Below are 12,281 nucleotides of genomic sequence, written 5' to 3'. Positions count from 1 at the left end.
TGGAGTTAAAGGTCCTTCTACAATGTTTACAAACCAAGCATCCCATCATTGTGTGAATGCATGAGAACCTCAAAGTGAAACTATCTATTTTAATTGCCCAGGCTGAACAGAACTAATAAAGTAAAAGTGCATAAATGGATAAAAAATACAATAGGTTTTTACTCTCCTTCCATTTTTAACAATCAGAAGTGAAAGAGTTAAGGGCATTTTAAGTAATATTACTTTTAACGGGACACGGTCCCCTTAACTTTAGGCAGATTTATCTGTTTGGTTTTAGGATGCAGCCATTTATAGCATAGAACACAGATGATGCAGCGGTGTCACTGAAAGCTCAGGTGGAGTGATTCTGTGCTGTGCAATTTAAGAGAGTAGTAAGATTGATAGAGAGAGTGAAATGAATAAAATCTAAGTGCAGCAATGGGTGTTTCTATGTATAATTTACCACAATAAAGTGATGCATGAGTCAGGACTAAAAATACACTGATTAGGCTACCTGGACTATAAAGTACATATTCCTTTCTTTAAACAGTAGGGCAGTATAATCAGGAAGATAACTCTGTTCAACTAGAACTTTTTATTCAATGTATCCATGCCCTGTTTGTCTTCAAGGCAGATCTGCTGACTTTACGGATACAGAAAAGTTTCTGCTGTTATCCTTGAAGAGCCAACATAGACACAGCAGAGCGAGCTGGAGTCTCTTACAACAAAGTTGTCAGCAAACTTCTGATCCTAGAATCTTTATTACTTATGGTGACAGTAGGAGGCAGAGAGAACACTGCTGGATTTTTCAACTCTCAACTTGAATTTGCGGTGCCAGCAGCTAGGAAAAAAATCAAACATTTGACTTGTAAACTGAGACCATTTGAGCAGGAATCGGTGAGCAAGAATAAATACAAAACCCAACAAGGGTTTCTAAGCAAAACTTTATGCGGGGAAATGGAGGTTAGAAGAATCTACTCAGAAATGCTGCACATTGATCTGTTAGAAAGCAAGAAATCAAGTTTTGTAGCCGGACAAGTAACTTATATTTGGAAAGTCATTCTGGATAGCTGAGTAATTAAAGCATGTATGCAAGTATACTGATGATATGTGTACGTGACAATGTTTGGTCTAAATGTCTTGATCAAATGATTATTGGACATTACAATAAACATTAGAAATGCCTAAGATGGATAAATACCAATAATCTTGAAAAGAGAATCATCAGTTATTTTAATTTATTGCAAATAAAGCTTAGTCATTTGAAACCATGAGTGTGAAAGGCTGCATTAGTGTTTCAAGTATCTGATCACAGATCCATTTTCAATAATAACAGAAGAACAGACAAAGCAAAAGTGTACATTTATTTTATAATCATATTTGCAATAGGCAAGGAGGGTAGGTAAGGAGGAGGATTCAGTCAGAGAGAAGGGAGAAATGATTAAGAGGGGGGAAACCAGGAAGGTAGGGAAAGGTGTGTCTGGGTAAGCAATAAGATGTTAAGCAAGTATTATGCTACTTTTGAGAAAATCAATCTCATTTTTGGGCAGGATGTCCTATGCATATATGCACATTGCTGTACTCTGGTCCTTACTCATTCCATCCCCTCCCTTGTTTGTTACTGTCCCATCAAAAATTAGGCCTCAAACCCACAAACATTTACACGTGGTTAACGTTACACATTAGTAGTGCCACTGAAGTCAGTGACTGGGGCCTTAGCTCTTCGGGGCTGGAAACATATCTATACATGCCTCTGTACAGCACAACAGTGGCCTGATCCTGCTTGGGGCTTCTTAGTAACTACAAATTCTTTGGGTCAGAGACCGTATCTTCCAAATTGTTCTGTGAAGTATCCAACACACATTTACTTTAACACACAAACATTCATAAATAACAATACTTAACATTCCCAAGCTAAGATGAGGTATGCTGCCAGGCCTGTTACAAAGGCAGGAAGCCTTCCCATGAGGAAGCTGGACAGCATTGCTAGAACACACGGGAGAGTACATACAAAAGCCCATCCCCCAGTCTACACTGTTACAATTTTAATAGTGACATTATGAGATGCAAATAATGTCTGTATCACAAACATACTGAAATCCATTTGAGAGGCAAGATACAAGCTAAAGTGACTTTGGCTAGTTCTGAACCCAATGTAGGTTTTATAAAACCTATTAATGACTGTTTCAGGCATTTAAAAAAAATAGCAAAAAGGTTTTGTTTTGATGTAAATCTTCCTCTGCTGTGTTTATATTACAGACATTGTTAGGCAAGTATATAAATAAATAAGAATTTGGAACCAGATCCAAAAACCCTTTGAAGTCTATAGGTGCCTTTTAACTGACTTCCATATGCTTTGGGTCAGACCATAAAACATGCTTCTCAGCCACAGACCAAGAGCTGCTTCACAAAGGGGAGCCAAATATCAGCCCCATATTGTATATGGGGGAATTAATGTGCAGAAGGGAAGCAACTCTCACAGCAGAGCGGAGAGCAGCAGAACTAGGAACTCAGCTCAGGCTGTTTGACTCTCAGACCCGGGCCCTTTCTACAGGAACCTGGTGCTGTAAGGGGGGGCGGAGGGTCCTGAGAGTGAAAGGGACTAAAAGAAAGTGAAACTAACCAGCCCACTTTCACTCTCCAAAGGGAGTAACAAACGCCAGTGGCGAGAAGTAAACAAGGGGGCACGTTTTCACGTTAACAACCCCACGTACACTGGGTCACACAGGTCAGTAAGCGAGGTGGCTTCCCGCCCCCCCCACACAGTAACAAACCTGACAACAGCACTTTGCTACAAGGGAGACAGGAGGGTGGTGCGGGAGCTGGGGAGGACACGAGAGGGATGCGGATATCAGGTCAGTAGCGGATGCAAGGGCGGGGGTGAGGGGGGCGGGAGAAGGCCCAGGGACCCGGGACAGAGGCGGGAGGAGGGCCCGGGCGAACGGGGAGTGGGGGGAAGGGCCGGGGGGGTGGGGGCAGGGCTGGGCGAACGGGGAGTGGGGGGAAGGGCCGGGGGGGTGGGGGCAGGGCTGGGCGAACGGGGAGCCCCGGGTGTCTCGGGCGGGGGAGGGGGCCGCAGAGGCCCAGCGCGGAGGAGACGGGGAGACCCGGGACGGAGCGGCCGGCCGGGGCTGACGGCAGAGAAAGGCCAAGAGCCGGGGCCGGAGGAGCAGGACCAGCCCCCAGCGTCTCCCCCTGCTTCACTCACCAGCTCATGGTCCCCTCCGGCCCCGGCTTTCTCCCGGAAGCGCTTGTTCTTTAGCCCCGCCCCTTCCGGAAGTGAGGTAAGCGGCACGCTAGACGGCGTGACGTCACGCACCGTCGGGGGCGGGGCCAGCTGGACGTTAACATGCTGCCTCCCAGACAGCCCAGGCCCCAGCTGAGCCACGCCGTCACACGCTTTGTCGTGATGTCACAGTGCAGTATTGTGATGTCACGATATGGAGCCGTGCTTTGGTGCTGTGATATCACTGTCCAGTGTCATGACATCACTGGGCTGGGCTGAGCTGGTGAGAGGCTGCGCCACAGTTTTACAAAGCAAGGCTGGCATGCGGCTGCCCTGCGAGGCTGCAGCGATCACTCCCCGGTTCTGCCATCACCAACTCTCTGGGACGTGCTCCAGCCCAGCACATTGCAATGACCCCCACCAGCCGTTCTCTGAGCCACTCCAGGGCCTGGCTTTGGGGAACAGCCTAGTACTTCAAACTCAGCTCCCAGCAATAGCTGCAGCTTAGCCCCAGGAGCCTTCCGAGACAGATAAATTGACACCCATGCAGCTGAATGGCTTTCACAAAGTGGACAGCTTATGGGCCCAGGCCTATTTGCAGTGTGCGTATTCCACAGCGCTTTTCCTAGGAGACAGAATTTGCCCAACTTGCCTCGTCCAAAAATCTACCTCTGTTGTTGCACAGTGGATGTGCTACTGGGGGCTGTGTTGCAGCAGTTACGTATGTCTATGGCAGTGGGATAAAGAGGTGTTGCTCCAATGGATTGAAAGACTTGTCTCTCCGCGGACAACTTTGAAGCTAGCTTCTCATTTTAAGCGTGATTTATTTATTATTAGACACAGCCCCTGAGGAAGCCATCCCAGCATTTACACAAGGCCCAGTACATGCTGGGACAGGTTAGCGACTCTGGCTTAGTCATTTCAGTGTAGGCATCCAGCCAGGTTGGGCGGATTGAGTAAGGCTTCCAGTTCTTCCCTTTAATACTGAGTCTTGGTGTAGTCATTCCAGGTTGCCAGAGAGCTGGTACAACACAAAAAAGATTAACAAGTAACAATGCCAGGATCCACAAGAAAAACAAACTTGAGAGACAGGACCATGGCAAGGAACTGATACGAACAAGATACATTAAATGTAACGTGTAAGGTGGAGGCAAGTGACTAAGAAGGAAAATAAATTGCATACTATTTTTAAAAGCCTTTGAGGGAACGATTGTATTATGATTTTTGCAATGTCAGGAAGGGTCCAGTTGCACTCAATAGTCAATGAAATTGATGAAGTACATGGGAACTGAGTAGGGAACCATATGGCTTACCATTTATAATCTTCAAAGCATTTACAAACCTTTAAAAATTGCCCCTCACAAGCTTCCAGGGGTAACTGGCCCCATTTTACAGATACAGAAACTGAAGCAAAAAGAGTAAGACCAAAACATTTAGATGTGCTGGATTGTGCCCTCTGATTTTGGATGCCTTTTGAGTGGCTGATTAGAATTACTTAGGCCCACATCTTCAGAAATATTTAGGCACTTAACTCTCATTGATATCAATGGAAATTAGGCGTCTAAATATTTTTCAGGACCTATGCCATCAGGCACGATTTTCAGAGGCACTGAGCTACCACAGCTCCCGCTGACGTCTATGGGAGCTGCAAGTTTTGAGGTCCTCTGAAAGTCAGGCTCCAGGTGGCTCAGATCAGGCATCAAAAAAAGGGACGCACCCATATATAACAGATTAGTTGGAAAATTTTAATCAAAGTGACTTAAAGTGATTCCTGTGAGGGGGTCCCAGAACCCAAGCCCCAAAGTCTACACAGTAATTTTTATCCCTGCAGCCTGAGCCCAAGTCAACTGATCTGGGTCAGCCGTGGCCATGCTGTGAATCTTTTATTCTACTGTAGATGTACCCAGTAAGGTTATAGGTCCTGCCCTCTCTCATTAGGTCCTTATTTGGCCTCCATTGCTGTAGTACCTGAGTACCTCATGATCCTTAATGCATTTATCCTCTCACCACCCCCATGAAGTAGGGAAATGCTGTTAGCCCCATTGTATAGATGGGGAACTGAGAGATGAAAAGCCAAGGGTTTCAAAAGTATTTATGTGACTAAAGATGCAGACAGGCGCCGAGTGGGAGTTAGGCACCTAATCTTCTTAGGCTCTTTTGAAAATCCCACGAGACACCTATCAGCATCTTTAGGCACCTAAATACCTTTGAATATCTGGTCCTTAGTGACTTGGCCAAGGTCACACAGGAAGTCCATGCCAAAGCAGGGAATTGAATTTGAGTTTCCTGGGTGAATACCCTAACCACTGGATTATTGTCCCTCTGCTAGTCAGTTAACAGGGCGGGGAACAGACGCTAGATTTTCCGCCTCCCAGGCAAGATCGTACACCCTTATAAGTAAAGAACGGGGCATGCTGCTGCCTTCCAAAGAACTAGTGTGACATTTGGAGCCACCACTGCAGAAGGCTGGATTACAACACACTCAGCTTCACACCCCAGGACTTGCATACAAGCTCCCCACCCCGATTGCTGCTGCTGTCAGATGTACTCCTCTCTGCAGTCCTAGATGCTTACCTCTCCCCCACCCAATTTCATCATCCAGGCCAATTACAAGCTTCTCCTGGGAGACCCGTCTCACTCCAGTTTGTGGCACAGGGTTTGAACTTCCCTGCAGCGTGGCCCCAGATCCATATTTTGAAACAGGCACAGGGAGGGAGAGGCCAATGACCTGAGTGCCAGTCAAGATGGCAGCAGCCACAGCCTCTGTTCAGTTCCAAACGTGAACAGGGCGATTGTCAAGTGCAGGCAGGTGCCCTGCCGTGCCAGTGGGATGTGAGGAAAAGGCTTTGAGTCAGTCACTTGTCTGCCAAGCACATGGGGAATTAGAACATCATGTCAGGACCATGCAGACTCCTGTCTGTATCCTCAGGGTGGGACAGGTCTAGAGAACAAAGGCTCCTGTGTTTTCTCAGGTAGCAAGAGGGACTGACGGCACAGGTAACCTTTTGGATCAGTATAAAGAGAACCTTTGAGAAGAGTTGGACCCTTACTACTAACAGTCCCAAGGTAAAATGGTGGTGCTCCAGGGTGATGACTATGGTCATTCTTACCAACTACACCTTTGCCTGGGGGAATCTTTCCATGTTCCATGGCTAGGGAGATACTTGGAGTTGTGGGTGGTGGAGGACTGAGATGCCTTTGGTCTAGGAGTAGATAAAAGGGCATCTCCAAAAGTAAGCCCAACAGAGGGCACAGAAGGCCCTGGCATTTCAGAAGGTGATGGGAGAAGCTAGGGGGGGCTGGGTGGCAACACGAGGGGGTGAGTTTCTAGGCTTTTCACCTCACCCACATACTCCGAGGGCAGAAAAGAGACAGCTCTTGGATTGAATGGGCAATGAAGACTGAACTTCACTCCAGAGGAGGCCTCTCCAGAAATGGCACATTGGCAGCGGAGCTTGCCCCGTTGCACACGCTGGACCTATAGGATCAGAGGAGAGTTCATTCTCTGCAACCCATACAGTCCATGGTCTCTCTGGTGAGACTACCAAGAAAGGGACCGTGCAGTGGTGGCACATCTGCCTTTTGGGAACTCAACTGGGACCCTACCAAATGTTCATGTGAGCTGCCAAAGTTCCTTTAGAACTTTTAGTTACTACTGACCTGGGCTGAGGAACCTGGCAGTGAAATGCTGCATGTTGCACATCCTCCCCCTGTCACTCCCCCTGAGCCATCCACTCCCCGGATGCTGCTCCTTTCCCAATTTAAAAGCCACAAGCGTCCAGGACAATACCGAAGCGTTCCTAGCTAAGTGCCTTGCCTATTGCATAAGAGACTCTCAGGCACTGTGGCTTCCATTTCATGTCTGCCTGTTTGGATTCCTGCTTGCAGAATGACTAACTTTAAGGACTAAAAAAAAAAAAAAAAAAATGTTTTGATTACACTGCCTTTTTGCCAACTGGGAGCATTAGTCACAGCATTTTTTGTGTGGAGATACCAGGCTTAAAGCTCAGCAGAGCTCCTTTCTTTCTCCCCCTCCTCCTCCTTTCTGACTTATTAGCAGGATCCCAAGCATGATGAAGAATGGAGAGAGAGAGAATGTGCATGAACATCTTCAGGGAAAGTTACTCTGCATTATTTTTCTTCCTCCCCCCCCCCCCATCCCACTCCACCAGAGAGAGGAAACCACCACAGGCTTTTTAAAGGTTTGGGGTTGGTCTTTGGACACATGGGGCCAGATCCTCCGCTGGTATAAATCGACACAGTTCAGGGGGCTTTGACAGAGTTATGCCAATATGCACCAGCTGAGGATCTGGCCCACAGTTTGGCACCTATTCATCTCTCTGTATAAAGTGAGGGCGGGGGAAGGGTTCTGGATTAGCAACTGTCTGGTGATGGGCAGAAGAGGGGTGCCTTGCTTGGCTCGCTGCTCCCTTGGCATGCCCCGCCCCTGCCCCAGGAGGCCCCACCTTGAAAGGGAGACAGGGGTATTCAGTCTCCACTGTCCATTCCATCTTTGTAGAAACCACCAACAAAAGGAGGCAATTCGCACTAGTTGCAGGGGTGATTTTGGTGAGGCCTGCCCCCTGGAACTAGACTGCCCTGATTATTGTGTGTTTTATGGTCGCACCTATGGGCCCCATCATGCCGGGTGTTGTACACCCACAAGGTGTGAGAGAGTCCGTGCCCTGAAGCTCACACTCTGGGTGGGGAGTATTATTATCCCCACTTTACAGATGGGAAGCTGGGAGAGCCTAAGCATCAAACCCAAGGCCATATAGTCAGTGGCAGAGATAGGAATTGAATGTAGATCTCCATAGTCCCAAGTCCACTGCCTTAATTACAAGACCATCTTTCCTCTCTAAACTTGAGACCCACTGCACTCATTTCCCAGGGGCCACCAAACAGAAGTCAGATGGTAACAGCTTTGAGCAGCATCAGCCTATGTTGGAGTTGAACTAGCAACGTAGAGCTCTGTATTCTCTTACTTGTTTCTGGAACCGTCCAGTTCCCCCATACGTCAGCAGTAGCCTCTACAAAACATGTTGATGACTTAGCACTTAGGAGCTGGCTAATGCTAGAGACCCACCAGTTTGTCTTAATAGAAGAATGCAAGTGGTAATCTCCATCCCAGAACAGGCTTGGGGCTGTGTCTGCCAGTAGGGGGAGTAATGCTGGAGCCGAATTTAAACACATCATCAGAGTGCCTTCTACAGTACCTCTTCTGCCAGCTGCATAGGTTACATGCGCTATCTGCATAGTTCCTCAGCGGAAACCGGCACCCACACTCTCCTGGTTTGTAGTAGACATGTCCGCCTTTTGAGCCAGAAGGGAAGCTTGTCCCTGGGCCAAACTGGTAGGAGCCATGCTGAGCTGGTCTTGGAGGTAGACGCCCTTTGCAAATCTTGCACCATACAAAGGGCTCCTGCTCTTGGTTTTCCTGGCATGGGATGGTAGGTATTTGAGTTCCTCCCAGGGGTTTTGTAATACCCCCACATCTGACACGTTGCACTCACAGACTTGACTGGCATCTCAAGGCACCGCACAATAACAGAAGATAATTAAACTAATTACCAAGCTCATTGAAACCAATTAAAAAGGGCTCCGGGAGAATATCAAGTCTTTTAACGGGCACCAGCTGAATGTTGCAAACCTGGGAGTACCCAAACATCAGGATGCAGATGACAAAGGCTCCAGCACCTGCTGTGTTAGAGGTGGGAGTGGGGGGTGACCATGGGAGTTGTGCTTCCAGGTGGGTCCCCCTGGTGAGTAAGTTGCTGATTCCATTCCCAAGGCATAATGGAAAAATCCAGTTTATTATGGAGACAAATTGCCCCATGAGCCTTTCAGAACATGGAACTCCATTGGCTTGGCAGCCTTATTGAGAGCCAGCTGCCTCCTTCCAGCCTCCCCGCTAACAGCCTGGTGAACCCAAATACTGCCTTCATCCTGCGACTCTCTTTCCTCTAGAGCTTGAGCCCTTCTTCCTCCTCAGGAGGAAGCAAATCCCATGATATGTGCAGTCCCCCCAGTGCCAGAAGGTGACTAGACACGTTGTCCATCGGTAGGTACAACTCAGGGGCCACCTTATGGAGGAAACAGACACAACCTGTGAATCTAGACACTGCAGAGGAGGGGTTTGTGGGATCAGCGTTCCCAGGACTTTTCTCCAGAATTATAAGATCCAGATTATTCCAACAGGGCTGCCGGGAAGAGGACCAGAGTTGAGGGAACTAGGCTTATTTAGTCTGCAGAAGAGAAGAGTGAGGGAGGATTTGATAGCAGCCTTCAACTACCTGAAGGGGGATTCCAAAGAGGATGGATCTAGACTGTTCTCAGATGACAGAACAAGGAGTAATGGTCTCAAGTTGCAGTGGGGGAGGTCTAGGTTTGTGGTGACGACACAGGAAAGGAAATAGAACGCCAGGTTTGTTGGTAGCCAGAGAGCTTCAAAAGCCTCTTGCAAAAAGCCTCCCAGAAAAACTTTCCTGGGGTTTTTATTTCTCTCCTTACTTTGTTTACAACTCTTCTTAGTGGTTACATTCTTGCGCATAGAAAAGCCAGGCAGTATACATGCACATAAGATAACGAACCCATCTCTTGAGCGCGTGAACACCAGCTGCGAGGGTACAATCAAATCAGCCAAATAAGTTTCCCAAACACAAACGCTGGATTGAAGGTCACTCCTGCCTCGTAGCCATGGGGGCAGTTTGCCGCGCCCGTGGGCTGGCGATTCGGGAGCTATGCATCCCTACATCCCCCCCTGTTTTATTTTATATGCGGTGTTTAGACAAAGCACTTTCGCAGGGTAGCATACACAATGTCACTAGATTGGGTAAACATTAAACAAAGCAGCAAAGTAAAACGCCAAAAATCAAAACTAGGACCCCATACTATAAAAGGGTCTTTATCCACTCTAAGGGTGGCTATGACTAGATATAATCCCACCAAGGAGGAAAAACGTCTTGGCGGATGGCTTAAGCATAACATTTTAGCATATCAATTTGCTATTACATACGGTTACTATTATCAGTAAGCTTAAAACAACACATTTCTTTCACTGTCTCACATCCCAGATGTTGCTGGGTGGTTTGCAGACAGGAACAAGGCAGGTACTTAACAGACCTTGCATGTTCGGGGCAACGGCCAGGCAGAAATCAGATTGATTCAATACCTGTGCCAGGTGGACTCAAATGTCTTGTAATGTGGTGTCATTAACATACACACAGCTGTCATTAACTTGAAAAAGTAAGTGTCCTGTCAGGTGTAATCCCAGGAGCACTGACTAAAATTAACTGGGCATACCAGGTAGTTTAATTTCCCAGATGTCTTGGTGAATTACTCAATCCCACATGCATCCTCCCCATGGACCCGGCAGGATTTGGTATGTGGGAGGCCACACCCCCTCAACTGGTCCATATGCTTGGAAGGAGCACTGAGAACGTTTGCACTTTTACCTAGAAAGTCTCCAAGTATGTCTCCATGGCCGCAGATCAGATGGTACTCCTGATGTGTCTGTAAGGGCAGTGGGCCAAGCCTGAACATGCTAGATCCCACTGCAATGCCTTCCCAGCCTCAGTGATATTCAATACCATCTCTGTTAGCAACTTCTGGGTCATTGTCTGTATTTTGATGTGTTACAGGGGTAATAGTGTAGTAGAGGAGATGGCAGGGGCAATAGCAACAAGGTGCCTTTGGTACTTATCATTTAAAATCCAATTAGGGAAGGCAATACATACTGAAGGACTTATCCAAAACACAGGGCGCAGCCTGTAGAATAAACCCTAAAATCCAATCAATACCACGTTCCCAAACATGGGTTCCACAAATTTCTTCCTGCTAGTGTATAATTCTTTGTTTCTTCACCAGGGTCAGTTCTTAATGTCTCTTTTAGTCAGGAATTCCTGGACTTTGTGGTTTCAAGGAAGCAAGTGTTCCTTCTTCTCTTTTCCTGAAACAGTGTGGTTTAGCATCATACAGGGGAGAGGTTACTAGCACATCACCCTGTAATGGTTTTGCTTTTTCTGGAAAAATTCAGAGCAACAGTAGGTCTGTCAGTGGACAAGGGAGAGGTTACTAGCACTTCACCTTGTCTTTTTTTTCCTTTTTCCTGCTGTCCAGAAGGCACAGCAGAACTAGAAGGAGAAATAGGCTTATCATCAGTCAAAGAGTCCTCCCGAGGTGGAGGGGTCTTTTTACAGTGAAAAGCATGGGTCCAGGCAGGTAGTCCTTGGCACTTCACAGCAGTGTTGGCGGTTAACGGGACTTGGAAAGGGCCTTTCCAGTGTGGAGCCAAAGCAGTCTTTCGTTGATGGACTTTACATAGACTCAGTCTCCTGGTTTCAATGAATGGCAGGGGTGCTAGGGTCTTTGGGTAGCACTTTTCTACCTGTGAGAAAAGAAACCTAACACATTTCATTAATGCCTGGCAGTGTTTTGCAAATCTCATAGTTGCTCGGGCACATTTAAGCCCCCCCCTTGTCTTGGGGGTCAGCCAAGTTTTGGCTGTGGCCTTGGATGAGCCTGCAAGCTGTATTTTCCTCTCAGTTAACTCATTCTGTGCTTTTTCCTCTTCTCCCTTTCTCGGCTTCTTTTAACCTACAAAGGAAACCTTCACTCTTCCAGTAAAATAACTTTATTACAGAGCTTTGGAGCAACAAACCGGGACAAGCATACCCACTTTTGAGGAGTGCACTCGGTACAACCTCAGGTGTCTAATTGCTTTCCTCCCTCCCCAGCCCTCTGGCTAGAAATCTGAGGTAGCCAGAAGGATCCCATGGGCAATATGGGGAGTGGGTTAACCTTCCATGTCCTTGCTTCCAAAGACTGTTGGTATGCAACTCTTAACAACAATTTTTGCCATAAAACACAAAAATATCCCTATTGTGCCAGTAAATGCATGGTACATTGAATGCTGTTCAGCTGGCATCCGTTTTCTCTGATGATCTGAAAAACAAAAGAACAGAGGTCTACCCCTTCTGGGCAGTCAGTCATTGCTTAAAATGTTTCCTTGTATTTGTTCATAGGCAGCCCAGATTTCAGTGGCTTCTACCTTATTAGTTAGAAACTTGCATTAATA

At 47.1% G+C, this 12,281-nt stretch overlaps 1 protein-coding gene across 2 annotated transcripts in view; it reads right to left on the bottom strand.

Moving 5' to 3' along the window:
* Nucleotides 1-3,293, bottom strand: part of BIN3 (bridging integrator 3) — a 56,671-nt gene extending 53,378 nt beyond the window's left edge. Inside the window, exon 1 of one of the 2 annotated variants that reach the window (XM_005285127.5) lies at nt 3,188-3,293. In XM_005285127.5, coding sequence (XP_005285184.1) covers nt 3,188-3,195 — 8 coding nt within the window. In that variant the 5' untranslated portion in view covers nt 3,196-3,293. The remainder of the gene's footprint in view (nt 1-3,187) is intronic. The other variant, XM_042840311.2, reaches the window with a different exon arrangement.
* Between the last annotated feature and the right edge of the window lie 8,988 nt (nt 3,294-12,281).

Source organism: Chrysemys picta, chromosome 2, assembly GCF_011386835.1.
Source record: "Chrysemys picta bellii isolate R12L10 chromosome 2, ASM1138683v2, whole genome shotgun sequence".
NCBI classification, from domain to species: Eukaryota; Metazoa; Chordata; order Testudines; family Emydidae; genus Chrysemys; species Chrysemys picta.
The sequence above is the reverse complement of the archived record's forward strand: the minus strand, read 5'-3'. Positions and strand labels throughout refer to the sequence as shown.